The sequence below is a fragment of the Carassius carassius genome, chromosome 47 (genome assembly GCF_963082965.1).
Source record: "Carassius carassius chromosome 47, fCarCar2.1, whole genome shotgun sequence".
NCBI lineage: Eukaryota > Metazoa > Chordata > Actinopteri > Cypriniformes > Cyprinidae > Carassius > Carassius carassius.
The window spans coordinates 5,714,948-5,732,155 of NC_081801.1; the positions used below are offsets into that span (position 1 = coordinate 5,714,948).

Below are 17,208 nucleotides of genomic sequence, written 5' to 3' on the forward strand. Positions count from 1 at the left end.
AAAACTCAATTTTAAACTTATATTGAATTAGAAAAAATGCATATAGTCTTATCACACTCTGGACTTTCAACCAGCTTCATAAGGTGCTGGACACATTTGGGTGTTTTTCCTTCAAACTGGAAAACAAATTCAAAACATGCATGCAGGAATGTATGCATTATTATTTTTATAATGTTATTATTTTTTACAATGAAAGAAATTAAAAATATGTGTAATCCATTCATCTTTATGCCTTTTGAGACTGGAAACTTGAAACTTGTTTTTAGAGTTCTAATATTTCATATAAATATAACATAATAAAAGTTATACAGGTCAAGCTCAATGATCAACATTATTTACAGAAATATGACAATAATAAGTAAATCAATCTAATAAACAACTTTCTACTAAGATTAAATGCATATTAACGTAACTACCACTAATGCATACATTGTCATTTACTTAATGTGGTCATTTCTTTGTTTTTAAATTAAACATGTTGAATGTGAGTTTTATACGCTGTTTAATGTTTATTTAAATTAATATTTAAATAAAACATGATTTATTATCCAGCCAAGTTTAATTATATTCAGAAGAAATTGTGCATTATAAAAGAAATAATATTTTTTATGGATTTTAAAAGGCGCCGAATTGTAAGAATTAATATCTCATTTACAGGCAGAAAATGAAACGCGAGCCATAGAACGTGAAGAGGTCGTGCGCGCTCACGTACGCACGCAGCCGACGCGAACGCTTACGTTTGACCTTGTTTTTGTTGTTGTTTGACTGGAGCGCGGCTACGCGCGTCACTGTACGATGTCAGATGACGCGTTTTGTCAAGAGAACGACGGACCGAGAGAGAAGGAAAATTGGTGAAAACTGAGCTCGGTGCAGAGGAGGGGCAGCGGTACCCTTGTAGCTCCTCCATACAGACGGAAAGCAAACAATTTAACCCTAAAAACGACCCAAATCAAATGGATCGGTGATCGGCAACTGTACCGGAATCGGGCGGTTATTCGATTCAACCTCGTCCGACTCGACTCGAGTTAGTCGCGCCGTATCACCAGCAGCCCAGAGGCCTCCGAAACAACCCCATCGCCATTATATGATCCACTTCCCAGCGTCGCTGCCGCCCTCCATGTGGGTGAGGGACCTGTGCGTGTTGGGCTATGGCGAGAAAAGCAGTTAGCAGGAAAAGGAAAGCAGAGGAGGCCAAGGAACAACAGGTAAAAACATACCTCTCATACCTAAGAAAAACACGACAATGGAGCCATATGCTAACCCCTCGTTTTATATGAAATAACACCCATAAATCATAGGAAACAGAAACACAAGATCGAAATGTTTACAAACAAGAACATATTGCAGTCTAATGTTTGTCACCAGTCTGCTGGCTAAAGGCTAACTGTGAGGTTGTTCACTTAGTTGTTGACATTGATCTGGCGTTGGTAAGCGGGTTTATTAATGAGCAATCATTTATCAGTTGTCTTGAACATTAAGGTTATGTGTCTTCTCTATGTCTTAATCGTGCACTAGATAACAGGATAATGTTTTTACAGCAAGAGTATAAGAAAGTTAGTGAGTCTCTGAGATTTGCTGCAGTTCTCCATTATTTTTTTTTAATTGTCAAGATGAAAAATAAGAATAGCACAATGTGGCGTTTGCAGCTCAGTGATTCTTGATAAGAGACCAAACATGTCATGCATTCGTTCTGAAACACATTCATATATGATCACTGTAATGTTCTTAAAAGATTTCTTTCCATTTTCTCCTAGTGATATTACATTGTCATCGTAAAAACCACCTTTCCTCAGACTTATAGAATTTATATAAATTAAATGTTTTTTAAACGAAATACATAAATATGTAGCCTTTAAACAAACATGTCCCAACACAAGGAAGAGGTTCATTTTACTTGCCTCTCACAGCTGTGTTTTTGTCAAAACTGTCAGATAATTATGAAAACATTTGTTAAATCATCAGGCAATGTCATGGACAGTCTTCATCCTGAAGGTCCTCTTTCTACATTTCACCTGGTATGAGTTCAACAAATTTGTTATTGTCATCATACATCATTTTAAATAATTTTGCTTGTATTTTTAATTGGGTTCTATTATTACCACTAGGAGGAAAACACAAGATGAGTATAAAAAAATGAGTGTGATATGGACAATACAATACATTACAGTTATTTTGTCAACACTATGCTGTCCTTATAGAATGAAAAAAACACAGGTCCCAGGCACTCAAAAAGAATTCAGGTGGAGAAGGTAAACGTTAAGAAGCCTTTATTGTAGTATGGCCAATATCAAAATATAAAATGCCGACATGTTTCGACCGCAATGGTCTTCCTCAGGGCAAAGTGAGGCTCACTTTGTGTCTCACCGGAGCGCTGAATCGTTTTCTACTATGCTGTCCTTATTAGGTGTTTTTGAAGGTTTATTTAGGATATCACACTTCAGCCCTGGACGTATCCCTTAGTGACAGCCAGATCTAAAAGAGCACATCAATAAAAACAATGCACTGATATCATGGACCTCAACAATCGATGTTTGTAATAACTAGGCCTTATGATGTTAATGGTTATGTATGTCTTGGTTTATCTTACTGTGTTGTTTAACCTTTCTCGGGTAACACTACATTGACTTATAAAACCTTATATTATTATTATTATAAAAAATATTTAAAAAAGTATAAATTATTTACAAATTTATAAATTAGTATAACTTACAGTTACATTATCTTAAGTTTATTTATGTGTTTGTTATTCTCAAATGCTGTATTGCAATCTTCAATCTTCATAAACATCATTTAGTGCATTTAGGCACTACTGTTTTAAAAAAAAAAAAAACATTCTTTAAAGCTTTCTGATATTTATTTATTTTTTCTTTAAGAGAAAGTGACGTGACATACAGCCAAGTATGGTGACCCATACTCAGAATTCGTGCTCTGCATTTAACCCATCCAAAGTGCACACACACACTGTGAACACACACCCGGAGCAGTGGGCAGCCATTTATGCTGCGGCACCTGGGGAGCAGTTGGGGGTTCGATGCCTTGCTTAAGGGCACCTAAGTCGTGGTATTGAGGGTGGAGAGAGCACTGTACATGCACTCCCCCCACCCACAATTCCTGTCAGCCCGAGACTTGAACTCACAACCCTTCGATTGCGAGTCCGACTCTCTAACCATTAGGCCACGACTTCCCCACAGTTTAATATGCATATCACAGTTTAATATGCAGAGACCACCATTTGCAGAGTTATTCCTGCAAAATGTATGTTTGAGGATCCTAATCGGCCAATGGCAAGAGCTTGAGGTGGGACTGTAGGTTGTCGAATATATATTTTTGTAGTTTATTTTTGTATAGTTTGTTATTGCTGAGCCTTCCCACAACTTAGACATTCTTGAACTTTTTTTTTATCTGTGTGGGAAGGTGGCAATGTATTGATGAAGATGCTGTTGTGACCTACTTGGGCGTTAGGATCTGGGTCAGTCAGATGTCTACTGGCCTGAGGGGGGATAGGAAGAGCTTTACTGGAGTAGAGATACATCTGTGTTCATGACTAGATTGGCACATGAAGGAGTGTATTACTCATCTCATCATGCTCTGGACAGATGATGTAATTTCAGCAAGAGTTGTTTATGTGGGTGATGATGTCTTGATTATAAGCATGATGTCGTCAGTGCTGTTTAGCAAGGATAAGCATTACAATGAACGAGTCTCAGTCTCGCACACACAGATTGATGGGCCCATTGGAGCTGATATACATTGGTTTTACTTAAATCTGTCATGAATATATTTGATTTGTCGATGTTCGCTGGGGAGCACAGGATCGCTTTGTCTGCCAGCTGGTGTTAGCATCAGATGAATGCCCCCTCACTTTTGTTATTTGGCAGTTTTGGGGTAATTTTTTTGATTGTATAGAGGGTTGTTAGAAGAGTGAGGTGATGAATTTGCAGTGCCACCAGGTGTTTTTCTTCGAGTGCAAGCTGTATTTAAAAGCTGCAAAAGTGCCTACACAGTGCTGGATTGCAAGGAAGCCACATAAAACCAAATGTCCTCAGAGATTGTGCTCATAAATTAGGGGTTCTGTTAGCCCAGCAAATTAAAGAAGCAGCAGCATCAAGGTTAATTACAGAGATATGAACAGATTCTGGTCAGACAACAACCAATCCCAAAATAATAAATGACACATTCAAAAATTTGTGCTCTAAGTTGTACTCTTCAGAATCCAAAAATGATTCAAACTTAATAGAATTTTTTTTTAATAACCTTCAGATACCTACTATAAGTCTAGAAAACAAAAAAATTATTGGAACAACCTATTTCAAACTTAGAAATAAAACAAGCTATACAGTGTATGCAAAACTCTAAGTGCCCTGGCCCTGATGGTTACAGTGTTGAATTTTACAAGGCTTTTATAGATCAAATCTCAACACTTCTTTTAAGTGTCTATAATGAAGCATTAACTATAGGTTCTTTGCCTCCAACATTATACGATGCATGTATCTCTTTAATCCATAAATCTGGCAAGGACCCTCTAAAACCAGGTTCATATAGACCTATAAACGTTTTGAATGTAGATAACAAAATTTTGGCAAAGACCTTAGCCATTCGTTTGGAAAATGTTCTTCCAACTGTTGTGTCATCAGACCAAACTGGATTTGTTAAAGACAGGCAGTTGTTTTTTAACATCAGGCGATAGTTATCTACACTCAAAGTCCAAATAAAGAAGTATCCGAAATATTGTTCTCACTGGATGCCGAGAAGGCCTTCGACAGGGTCGAGTGGGATTTTCTCTTCTCGGCCCTGTCAAGGTTTGGATTTGGCCCCTACTACTTTTCTTTAATTCAGCTGCTTTATGCTCAGCCTTAAGCATGTGTTCACACAAATAATATGGACTCTTGTTCTTTTCCTCTTCACCGGTCAACACGACAAGGCTGCACTTTGTCTCCCTTGTTGTTATAGAACCTCTTGCTATTTTGCTGCGCTCAACGGGGGATTATAAGGGGATCGTAAGAGGAGATAAGGAGCATAAAGTGTCCTTATATGCAGACGATCTGCTTTTATATGTTTCAGATCCATCTCGATCTCTACCAAAAATTATGTCCATGCTATCTGACTTCGGGAAAGTATCAGGATATAAAATTAATCTGTCAAAAAGCATATTATTTCCGATCAGCTCTAAGGCAAAAGATCAAGTACATATGCTCACCCCCTTTCCCTTCGCTGTTTCAGACTGTTTTAAATACCTCGGAATAAATATCACTCAGGAAATATCTGGCCTCTTCAGCAAAAACTTTGTCAACCTATATAAACAAACAGAGCAACAGATCGTGAGGTGATCTAATCTCCCGATCTCTCTCGCTGGCCGAATTAATCTTATCAGAATGAATGTTTTACCGAAATATTTATTTTTATTTCAGTGTGTTCCAATTTTGATTAATAAGAACTATTTTTAGTTAGATTCTTAATAGATTCTTTAGTTGCATCCTTTATTTGGAATAAAAAGACACCAAGAATTAAAAAATCCTTTTTACAAAGACCCAAACCCATAGGAGGAATGGGATTGCCCAGTTTTCGGCTCTATTATTGGTCCTGCAATATTCGATGTATGTCATTTTGGAATGGATCTCTCAAACCTGATTGGGAACAGATGGAAAATCAAGCTTTTTCTCCTAATACATTGAGATCATTGATACATTATACCTCTGATCTTTCTAAATTTAAGGCTCAAAATCCTGTTGTGTCTCACTCACTAAAAATTTGGTCTCAGATTAGAAGACATTTTCAGTGGAATCAATGTTCAGTCCATACACCAATAATTGGTAATCAAGCACATAAGCTTTTTTCAGGTCAAACATTTAAACAATGGGACCCTAAAGGAGTGCATACAATTATAGACCTCTTCATTGACAAAATATTTCCAACATTTGAACAATTAATAAATAAATGTAATATTGATAACAAGGACTTTTTTAAATACTTGCAAATTCCCAACTTTACTAAAGCAACATTTCCCTCTTTTCCAAATCAGCCTGAAGTATGTCCTATGAACAATGTATTATTGAATAACCCACTCAAAAAAGGGTCCATTTCTAGAATATATAATTACCTTTTACAAATAGATTGTACAACTACACTTGACTATATAAAGAATGCTTGGAGTGAAGACTTAGGAATAAACATCACAGACGACCAGTGGATCGAAGCTCAAGAGCGGGTCCACTCCTCTTCAGTATGTATCAGACACGGTCTGCTGCAGTTTAAAATCCTGCACCGATTGCACCTTTCCAAACAAAGACTGTCCAAGATGTGTCCAGGAGTGGACGCCTCTTGTGAACATTGTGGCTATGCCCCTGCTTCATTGGCACATACATTTTGGAACTGTCCCCTCATTAACCTCTATTGGTCTAAAATAATTGAGACTTTGTCAACAATTTTTAATGTTAGACTTCCAACAGATCCAGTAATGTCACTATTTGGTGTTGTACCTATAGATATACATTTGAACAGCTCACAAATTAATGTTTTGTGTTTTGTGATGCTGCTAGCCAGACGTCTAATTTTACTAAACTGGAAAAATAAAATTCCTCCTACTCATCAGAACCTTCTCAGATGCGTAATGCAATATTTACAAGTGGAAACATTTTTATATTCTTTAAGGAAGATAGAAAAAACATTTTACTCAATTTGGCAACCTTTTATTAATTATTATAACAAGTAAATTTGGACGACCCTCCTATTGCCTGATTTGATATTATTTTTACTTAATACTTCAAGTGTGTGCAGGAATTTTGCTTTGGTTGTGTGTTTTTTTTTTCTTTTTTTTCTGTTTACATTCATACATATACAAATTGTATATATGTAAGTGATTTGTATAAAACTGTTGGAAAATGGTAATAAAAACAACTGAAAAAAAAAAGTATTTCTGTGTGGCCGATGTCTTTCAAAACTGATTGACACCATATCATTGCATTTATCATCTTCATCTTTAAGACAAGCCACTCAGATGTGAAGCCAGCACCTGAAAGACCCATTGTCATTCACTTTCTAATGCAACTCTACGTTGTGTTACTTACAATAACATTCCAGTGTGCAGCAAAGTCTTATTCAAACGTACCAGGATATATCAGATCTGCAGTCCAGCGGCAGCTCCGGTGGGAGACACAGATGTGATATAAACCAATTTAAAACTAAATGAAACCGTGTTTACCTCACAAACAACCAGAAATCCCACGACTGGCTATTCCTCTGATACAAGTGTTGTTCTTGGGTACTTTTAAACAAGACGCCATTTTCTGGTGATCTCAAAAGCCTGTGCACTCCTGAATGATATCTGTCGAAACGAGAACTCGAAGTAATAATAATACATTTGAATTCCTTTATATGTTTATTCAGGCATATCCGCTGACTGTATTTTATTGCCCATTATTGGCTTAATATCATGTGTGTACTATACCTTTTTATATGTTCCAGTCTTAATTAATGCTACTATATGCTGATAACCAAACATGTAATTATATGCCTTCAGGCTTGTATTATTTTTACAATGAAACTGACAAGCAAAATAAAACAGATCATAGACATATATCTTTATTATTAACCAACTATCCCAAAGTAGGACTGTGCGATTAACTAAAATGGAATCAAAATCATGATTCGACAGAAGCTGTGAATTTCATGTGTATCTTTCAGAGAAGCACAGTTCTGTGATCGGCAATAAATCTTCATCCGCAGGTCAGAGGACGCTCTCACGCTGAAAATCCAAATATGCCCCGAAGATATTCTGTTATATTCTGTTTATTCACTGTAGCTGAATAAACAGAAGATTTAACTGCTACAATATATGATTTATCTCAGTTCCTCTTCTTATTATTTTATATTAAAATAAAGCATATTTATAATGCAGTGCCATTATCACCGCTTAGAGTACTATGAAATATGTTGCGTGCCTTATTCTGTGTAAGAAGTCACATCATCTGACAGAAGGATTTATTTTAAACACTCGACTGATGTTATGAAGTGTATTTGGAGTAAAAACTTTATTAAATGTGGCAATTTCATGTGCTCTCAGATGGAACAACATTTACTACACACAGCCGTAGTTCACTGACAAGCTACGCAAACAGCTGTCATTATTACAAATGATTTCTTCGATTTCATAACGATTGCAATAAAATTTTACTTTTTAAAATTTTAATCATTCAGGTTTGATAAATCTATATGTTTTAGCAAAAGCAAAGGAAAGCTTGCACTAATTGTTATCTCAGTTGCAGTGTTGCCTAGTCTGCGGTTATCCATGCTGCAGGCTGTTTTTCATGTCCGTGGGTTGAAGTGACCTCCTTGAAAACGTGATATTAAGCCCCTGGAATGCGAATTCCACTGGAGGGTCCCTACCGAAAACTTTGTATTTTACTCCCAGAATGAGATTTTTACAGGGGAACTATTTTTGGCTTTTTTTGAGTAGCAATTGGGCGGGTTTTATTGTGAAAACCTGGCAACCCTGCTCAGTTCTGTACATTATTTAGATTTAGGTTTTAATAAATATTTATGCATAATAAATATTCATTTAGTTTCAACAATTTTCTGCATGTCTCTCATTTACTTGTTTTTTAATTGTATTATATTGGCCTCATATCGGCCAGTCGGCCAGATTGATTTCTTAATATTGTCATCGGCCATTGAAAAATTCTATATCATTTGAACACTAATAAAAATAAATATGATGAAACAAATAAGCTCTAATATTAATTAGATAATAAAACTAGCCTGGTAATAATAATAATTATCTAATCATCATATCGTTGATACAGAATACTATCGTCTATCGGCACAACTCTAGTTTCTGTTCGAAAATGTAATGTAACCAGAACGAGTGCAATTCACAAACAAATAACATTTTTGTGAAGTAAAATTAAGTGAACATTTTCTTTTTCAAGGTTTTATGAAAACTGTTTATGTAATGTTCACTTAAAGAGATTCTTTTAAACACTAATTATTTAATAATAATTTTCCAAATTAATATCCATTTTCATGCCTTACATTATAATGATGCTGTAATTTATTTGTAGCATTTAAAATGATTTTCTTTTTGTTTGTTTTTAGTGTTTTTATTTTTTTCTTATTATTATTTAGTGAAGGTACATTAATGGACATTTGAAAAATTTCTTCAGAAAAATGATTAGACTTTTTAATCAAATATCATTTTGAAAGATTGCACATGATATTTAATTGTTTGTAAAGCTAATATTGTTAAATTGGTGTATTGAATTAATTAAATTATGGTTAAGACTATTTTAAAGAGTTTTATTGTTGAGTTTTCCATGTATGTAGCCTTTTTAATGCTGCTATGGCTGAAAATGATGGATGGATGGATGGATGGATGGATGGATAGATAGATAATTATTAGGAACTGACAGTAAATGCTGTTAGTTTTTGACAATTATTTTCATTTCTTTAAAATGACATGCAATTGATCAATCATGTATGATTTATGAAAGTACATTTGTTTCATTTAGATTTTTTACACGCTCGACTCACTCCTTTTTGTCCTTCTAATAGCTTGACTGGTGTCAGTCTGCGATCAAGCGTGCCCGCGTGTCCAGCTCAGCGTGTCATGCTCAGCACTGGTGGCAGAGCCGGCAGTCAGTGGTGTGTTCTTTGAGAGGAAGGGAGTTCCGCCCACAACAGCAGCATGAGTGGAGCTTTCAGCGGAGTCTGCGCAGATTCGCTGCCGGACGCATCCCAGGAATCCTCAGAGAGAGAGAGTTCTCCCTCGGCCGCCTCAACAAGGTGTTCGCTTCCCAATGGCTCAACCAAAGGCAGGTGGTGTGCGGGACCAAATGCAATACGGTGAGATTTCTGATCGATACTTTAGTATGTAATGTTTTGAATGCTGTATTCATGATCTGCAACATATTACTGGTCTTTCCTCCCATTTAATTATTGATCTCTTTGAAAGTTTACCATTGATTTTGTTGGTATATTGGGAAATAGAAAATGAGAATACTGGTTCTAGAGAAGTTTATTTTAAGTTTTGATTATATTTTTGTACATGCATACCGAACCAAAAGGCCCATACCGAATATTTTCAGTACAAAGACATGATCCGTTACACCCCTAATAAATAAATAAATAATTATATATATTATTTGACCATAAAAAAACTACTGACATACTAGTACACAAAACGTTTTCAATACATGTCACCCTTCAGGAATATTCCATGTTAAATAAGTTATTGATGGGTACTGTATAGGGCTGCACGATGTGTCGTTTAAGCATCGATATCGCGATGTACGAATCCAGGATAGTCACATCGCGGGATGTGCGATGTAGGCTGTCGTAGTTGATCAGTTATTCATTAACTGTACGGGCCAGCTGCTCACCGGCCCTTGACTAATGTGATTCGCGGATTAATTGCACAGCTTAACCATCATAGAGTGAAAGTTTATCATTTGCATTTGTTTTTAAGTCCTGTCAGCTTAACAGGGCGCATATAAGAACGAGCAGAGAGAGCGAGAGAGAGAGTGATAGAGCCCCGGCCGGGCGCGGACGCTCACCTTCACCGTCTTCAAACAACACAAGCGCTGTCTTGCTCTCTCTCCCTTGCGCATATTAATCAAAATCAATTGACACATTGGTGTCGTACAAAAAAAAAAAAAAAACCTATCCAGTGATGAAATGTTTTCTGTGTTGTCAAATCTTGTGCGATATCCTAAACTGCAGAGATAATTACACAACGCGTGCTGTACTCGTCTGATTCGTAAACTAATGATTCCTTTGAACCGATTCAATTTAATGAATGGTTTAAACAACTGACCTGTCCAACACTGAACTCACGAGACGTCTGAATTGGTGTATAAAAAAAATCTGTAACACTTTACAATAATGTTCTATTTAATAAAACTATTTAACTACATTTTTTACATTTACTATTACTAAATTGAACTTCTACAACATTGTTAATTTCAATATTTAGGCTATAGCCTTCATTGTTGAAATGAAAACAGCTGTGTTTTTATAAACCAAGATTAATAAATATAGTAACAAAAGTATTGCTCGTGGTAAGTTCATGTTAGTTAATATGTTAACAATTCAAACCATATCCTTAAGTTACAAACAAATAATTTAAATAATACTCTGATGTCCAAATCATTTAAAATGAGAATGTAAGTGTGCTCACCCCATTTTTGTTTGTAAGAAAAAATTTGATTAGATTTCATATCGCAATATATATCGCAGAAAAATAAAATATCGCAATGTCATTTTTTCCCAATATCGTGCAGCCCTAGTATTGTATTATTATTTAACTTGCGTTTGATATTGCTTTAAAAGTATAGTTCACACAAAAATTTAAATTGTCATCTAAATGATGCATTTCCATATAAAGGAGAATGGCGATGGTCAAGCTCCCAAATGACATAAAAGTAGCAGGAAAGTTGTCTGAATGTATTCTATATGTTATAAAAAGATATGTATTTATCATCTCTTAGTTGCAGTCTTCTTTTAGATGACTTTACTAATCCTGTTTTTCTATGTTTTCTTAGCTATTTGTGGTGGATGTACTCTCGGGAAAGATATCAAGGATACCCATGCTGAAAGATAGAAAGGGCAGGGGAGAGGTTTCCCAGGGTTTTAGTGGAGTTGGAGGCCATTTCCCCTTCCACAATACAGGATCAGTCGTAGGCCTAGATGTCCAGCAGGGGTGTGGCATCCACGCCATTGAGCTGAACCCCTCTCGTACTTTGTTGGCCACTGGAGGAGACAACCCCAACAGCCTAGCAGTGTACAGACTTCCCACACTTGACCCTGTCTGCGTCGGGGATGTGAGTCTGGCCTCTAGTTGTGCAAGAAGTGTAAATGTCAAACGGTTTAGTGGCTTCAGCCTTTGGATTCAAAGAGCTCAAGTGCTCTAAGTGGCTAGCTTTGACTATGCACGGATAAAGTATTTCTCTAGACTCAAACTGGTTCTGTATTTTAACAGGATGGACACAATGACTGGATATTCTCCATTGCATGGATCAGTGATACCATGGCAGTCTCCGGTAAGAAGCTTGTAGAACCTGTTTTGAGCAAACACTTTACACTGTGTCCTAACACATTAAGTGCTAGTGTACATTTCAAGAAACCTGTCAAGAATGTCTAGTGTTATATTTCACCCCAAGAGCCAAGGGAGAACAGAAATAGAAAGTATGTTTTGCATAATAAAAATGGGGCCCAGTTTAGAAACATTAAGAATGTTTGACATCATCTTCATTAGCTTAGCACATCCCTGCCTCCATTTCTCAATAAAGTAATTTATCATTTTTTATACATATAAAGATAAATAGAATATATATACTGTATGTGTGTGTGTTGAGATTTATATCTATATTACAGTAAAGATAATTATATATATATACTTTTTCTTTTCATTGTCGTGGATATATCTCGGTTATATATAGTTAGTCATTATTGCAAAATAAACCGGTTTAATGCTATATGACTACCCTGTCGTGGTGTAGTTTTTCATTAATTATAAATTCATTTTAGATTATCTCTAATGTGTTGTACACAATCGGATGTTATTCCTGGTGTACAGATTCTACTCTTCTATTAAAGGAGAATGAATCTTTTATTTACCGGAGCAGGATCTCGTGACGGTTCCATGGGTCTGTGGGAGATATCAGAGGAGGTGCTGACTCAGGCCGAGAAGCATCAGAATGTGGAAGGTGTTCCTTGTTACTCCCACATTTCTCACCGCGCTCTCAAGGACATCCCGAAAGAGTACACCCACCCCTATAACTGCAAAGTGCGCGCACTGGCCTTCAACAACAGCCATAAGGTCAGTGGCTGTCCTTGACTCATGTGACTGAAAATTGTTTGCTTTGTGCGTTATTCAAGCTCACCATTTCTCCGATTCCGCTTTTGTCTCTTTAATTCATCCATTAGGAGTTGGGTGCAGTTTCTTTAGATGGATATTTCCATCTGTGGAAGGCAGAAGACAACCTGTCCAAGGTACATTTACAACTATCTGCATTTTTTTTTCACATTTTTCCAGGTTTTTACAATAGTCTAAATGGATGCTTTCCCCATTTAATTTGATTTTCAGGAGCTTTCTACCAAACTCCCTTACTGTAAGGAGAACGTGTGTCTGGCATATGGCCTGGACTGGTCTGTTTATGCAGTCGGTTCTCAGGCACACGTTTCCTTCCTTGACCCCCGGCAGCCATCTCAGAACATCAAATCTGTGAGCTCCAGGGAGCGTGGCAGTGGTATATCCCCCCTCTCCAAATACAGTTAAAAAGTTAAAAGTTGTAAAGCAAATCGATTCTTAGTTTTGGGTGTTTACTTCTCTCTTAGGTATTCGCTCTGTGAGTTTTTATGAACACTTAGTGACGGTAGGCACTGGCCAAGGCTCCCTGCTCTTCTATGATATCAGGGCCCAGCGTTTTCTGGATGACCCATCCAGCTCACCCAGCGGGTACCGGAATCGCACTGCAGAGGGCATCCTGAAACTCTCTACAGGAAGAGGATGGCTGGTATGATTGTTCAGTTTGACCCAGGTTCTCTGTCTTGCATGCTGAAATTGTATATATTGATAAGACCATGAGCTATATATGTATTTTATATTTGACCCCTATTCAATAAAAAAGCGGCACATTAGAAGATCATTAAAATAAGAGGCAAGGTCATGGTTAGAACGCTTGGATGAGTGCATCAGACAAGATGATGATGATGAAGAGGAGCTGCTGTAGCGTCAAGTTTTCGCAGTGTCAAAGAAACGCTGTTTTTTTTTTTTTTTTCCAGGACAAAACTGGAAAATAATGTAATCTGCAGAATTTACACTTCAATTACAAGACTGTGGAATAAATAAATTCTACAGTATAACAGTTTCACTGAAATTCATGTTATAATGATAGAATTAAAAGAACAATAAACATAATACATATGCACTTATCTGTACATAATACAGAAAAAACAACAATAACGTTACCACTCTAATATGTCTTGCATTGTCAGTGCATGCAAAAGTTGTGCGTGATCCTCTTGCTCAATATTTCCGGAGTCTGAGTCCGTCTCAAATTGGTATGGTAATATTGATGCCATCCTTAACTATACCAGAGCAGATGGAACTTGCTGCTTTGTCAAGTGGCGGGGCAGTACTGAAACACCGTCTAACCTGTTCGCTAATCAAAACACACTGGGACAGCAAGCCAATCACAACACATTTCGTTTTTCGGAAGGCGGGCCTTCATCAAACACGGAACTAATCGAGCCGTTTGTACAAAAAATATTTACAGCCTGGTTTTGGTCTACATAGCTAATTTTGCCCTTCATGACAACTGTGAGGAGGTTGAGTTCCAATTAAATTATATTAAGCCTTAAAGTTCTGTATAAATAAGGGCGTGGCCACTTGAGTGACAGGTGGATTGCAAATGCTGTCACCGCTGTTGAGCTAGGTGGGCGTGGTTTCAGCAACCAACTCCCGCCTTTTTGCGCATTTTCGATTACCCGGGAGTGATGCGTAGTGACAAGATGGTGATGGCCGCCTCCGCCCACTTTTGGCTTCAAAAATGCTCATCGGAAACCTATTGGTGACGACACAGACACTACGTCCATGTTTTTATTACAGTCTATGGTAGAGACCAAGGTTTCCCTGGCAACGGCTGTAGACAAAGCAGCTCCGCTCAAAAAAAAAAACAACAACAAACAAAAACACTGCTTTGTTTGACATTACATGCAGGATTAAATTAAAATGACATTCAATTTTCTGAAGACAGTCGGTTTCCTTCAGAAATATAGTGTTATAAAAACACAACTTTGCCCCCAACCATTCGAATTTCCGTAGGTGGGAATTATTTTAATGATATTCTAATAGACCACTTTGTAGTATCACGAAACCGGGAAAAAAAAAGCTGTAGTCCAAACGAGCAGTTCTTTTTAGTTCTTGAAAAGGGATTTTTAAAAAAACGAAATATCTCCCTTTGGAGTGGACTTTGATATTTGTAAGCTTGAAGATCATTTTTATGCCCAAACATTCACACTACACACTGACTAAAATCCAAAAAGTAGAAAAGCATAATAGGACCCCTTTAATTTTATCAAATGGTACAGTAAAGATACAGCAAATGGTAAAGTAATTTGGACTTTCTATTCAATGAATCCTGTAAAAATACATTTCATTTTCTGCAAAAACATTACGCAGGATAACTGTATTTAACATTGATCATTAGAAATGTTTCCACCAACTCAGCCTATTACAATGATTTTTAAATGGTTTCGTGTGACACTGAAGACTGAAAATTCCACTTTGCATCACAGGAATAAATTTCATTTAAAATTTTCAGTTGCAATAATATTTTACAACATTACTGTTTTTACTGTATTTTTGATTACGTAAATGTTGTCTCTGTGAGCATAAGAGGCTTGTTTCAAAAGCTTTTGAACCATAGTGCATGTATATTTAGATTGATGCTGAAATGAATCAGTCAGGTTCTCTATTTGCATTTCCCTTACAGAATCATGATGAAACGTGGAGAAGCTACTTTTCTGATGTTCGCTCCTTCCCGAACGCTGTATACACGCACTGCTACGACGACTCCGGCACCAAACTCTTTGTGGCCGGCGGGCCCTTGTGTTCTGGTCTACATGGAAACTATGCCGGCCTCTGGAGCTAGCCTCCGTCATCCCTCCATTTCGCTCTCACGTACCATGTGCTTGCAGGCCATCTTCCGTTTTTCTTCCCATTCATTTTCACTTCCGGTTTAGCTTCTATCCAAGATTTTCCTCTATTTCTCAAAGGACTCAGGAGCATAGATGTGATACTCAACTGTTTTTGAGCTTGTTCTTATGTCTGTCGATTTTCGTTTGCCTGATGTACTCCTGAATTCACATCTGTTTTTTGTGTGTGGGGAAAAAACAGCAAATAAAAAGAAGAGACGTGACCGACACTGATGCCCGATCTACTGGAAAAGTTCATTTGAGTCCGGAAAGGATGAAGGAGGTTTTTTCCTGTGTGCGTCAGCTGCCTGAACCTTTGAGAACTGTGGAATAGTGTAAAAATATATGAAAATATGTAACAGTCTATCTGTGCATTGTTTATATATATTTTTTTATTTGCAGTTTTTGCCTTTTTTAAACACATGCCATGTTGAGTTTGTTTTGCTGTGTGTTTTTCAAAGACCTGCCGATCAGCTCCTTCTCTTGGCTCACAGTGGACTGATATGACATTGTAGATCCTGAAAAAGCTGAGAATAGGCAAAGATGAATCTTGGTGAAATGAACGGACAGCCTGACCTGTAACCTCACTCTGGACATTGGGGACTGACAAGACTGCAGTTATATGAAGAGCACGGAGTAAACATGGACATGAGTCAGATAGCGGTCAATGAAGTCTCACCCGCTGTGTTTTTTTTTTTCCTTTATGTTTTCCAGAATAATGGCAGGGAGAGACAGTTGTAAGAAATCACAGATACGGTTTGTGTTCTGTTTGAGGTGTCTGGGAGAATGCTTCTTTTTGTTGCTGATTCTGTACTAACGCACACATAAACTCACATCAAGATTGCAATTTTCCCTCTGTGACATTTAGACGTCTTATTTATTTTGTATTGTTGCCATCACTAGCACTCATGAAGTTCAGGTACAATCATATTTGTTAGGATTTTTGCTTCTTATCATCATCTCTGCTTAAAGGCAGGGCATTGTTGTGTGACATTGTTGCCTTTTCAGAGTCTTTCTGTGAAAGACTGTTGCAGATAGAATTTGTTTAGGCTTTTTCTTATTTTACACATGATGATCTTCATGAAATTGTCACAAAATTGCCAGTAGAATGAACACCGTAACAGGCATATATTAAGTGGAAATTACCATCACTTTAAAATGTATTTTATATATATAAATGTATATGTATAAATATTTGGAATCCAATAGAGGGAGAATACAATTTATGTAAATGTCAGAGGATATATGTGCGTGTGTGCGAGTGAACTAATCTGTCATTATTTTGGTGGTGCCCTTTTTTTATACTCACTTCCTGAATGTTTTTACAAGTGTAAAGATATTGCACAATATCAAAACAAAACTAAAGAAAAGCAACATGAGACATTCTTCAAAAAGAAAATGAATAAAAGTTTATTGGTGTATTTTTCTTCCATTCTGGCCTTGCATCCTGACTTTCTTTATACTCAATACTTCTGCTGACTAATCGATTTTTAACATTACATGATTAAATGTAACAGT

The 17,208-nt window shown here is 36.8% G+C and overlaps 1 protein-coding gene across 1 annotated transcript; it reads left to right on the top strand.

Annotated features, from left to right (window-relative positions):
- The first annotated feature begins 786 nt into the window (after positions 1-786).
- On the top strand, positions 787-17,122 carry LOC132130160 (DDB1- and CUL4-associated factor 12). Its single transcript, XM_059541831.1, has 9 exons — positions 787-1,205; positions 9,547-9,837; positions 11,535-11,813; positions 11,972-12,032; positions 12,618-12,811; positions 12,919-12,984; positions 13,079-13,241; positions 13,330-13,508; positions 15,489-17,122. The coding sequence occupies exons 1-9, from the start codon at positions 1,149-1,151 to the stop codon at positions 15,645-15,647; spliced, it is 1,449 nt and encodes a 482-aa protein (XP_059397814.1). The 5' UTR covers positions 787-1,148; the 3' UTR covers positions 15,648-17,122.
- The last annotated feature ends 86 nt before the right edge of the window (positions 17,123-17,208 follow it).

Coding starts and splice junctions, on each gene's coding strand:
- LOC132130160 (XM_059541831.1), top strand. CDS start 1,149: ATGGCGAGAAAAGCAGTTAGCAGGAAAAGGAAAGCAGAGGAGGCCAAG. Junction 1,206..9,546: donor AGGAGGCCAAGGAACAACAG/GTAAAAACATAC, acceptor TCCTTCTAATAG/CTTGACTGGTGTCAGTCTGC. Junction 11,814..11,971: donor ACCCTGTCTGCGTCGGGGAT/GTGAGTCTGGCC, acceptor GTATTTTAACAG/GATGGACACAATGACTGGAT.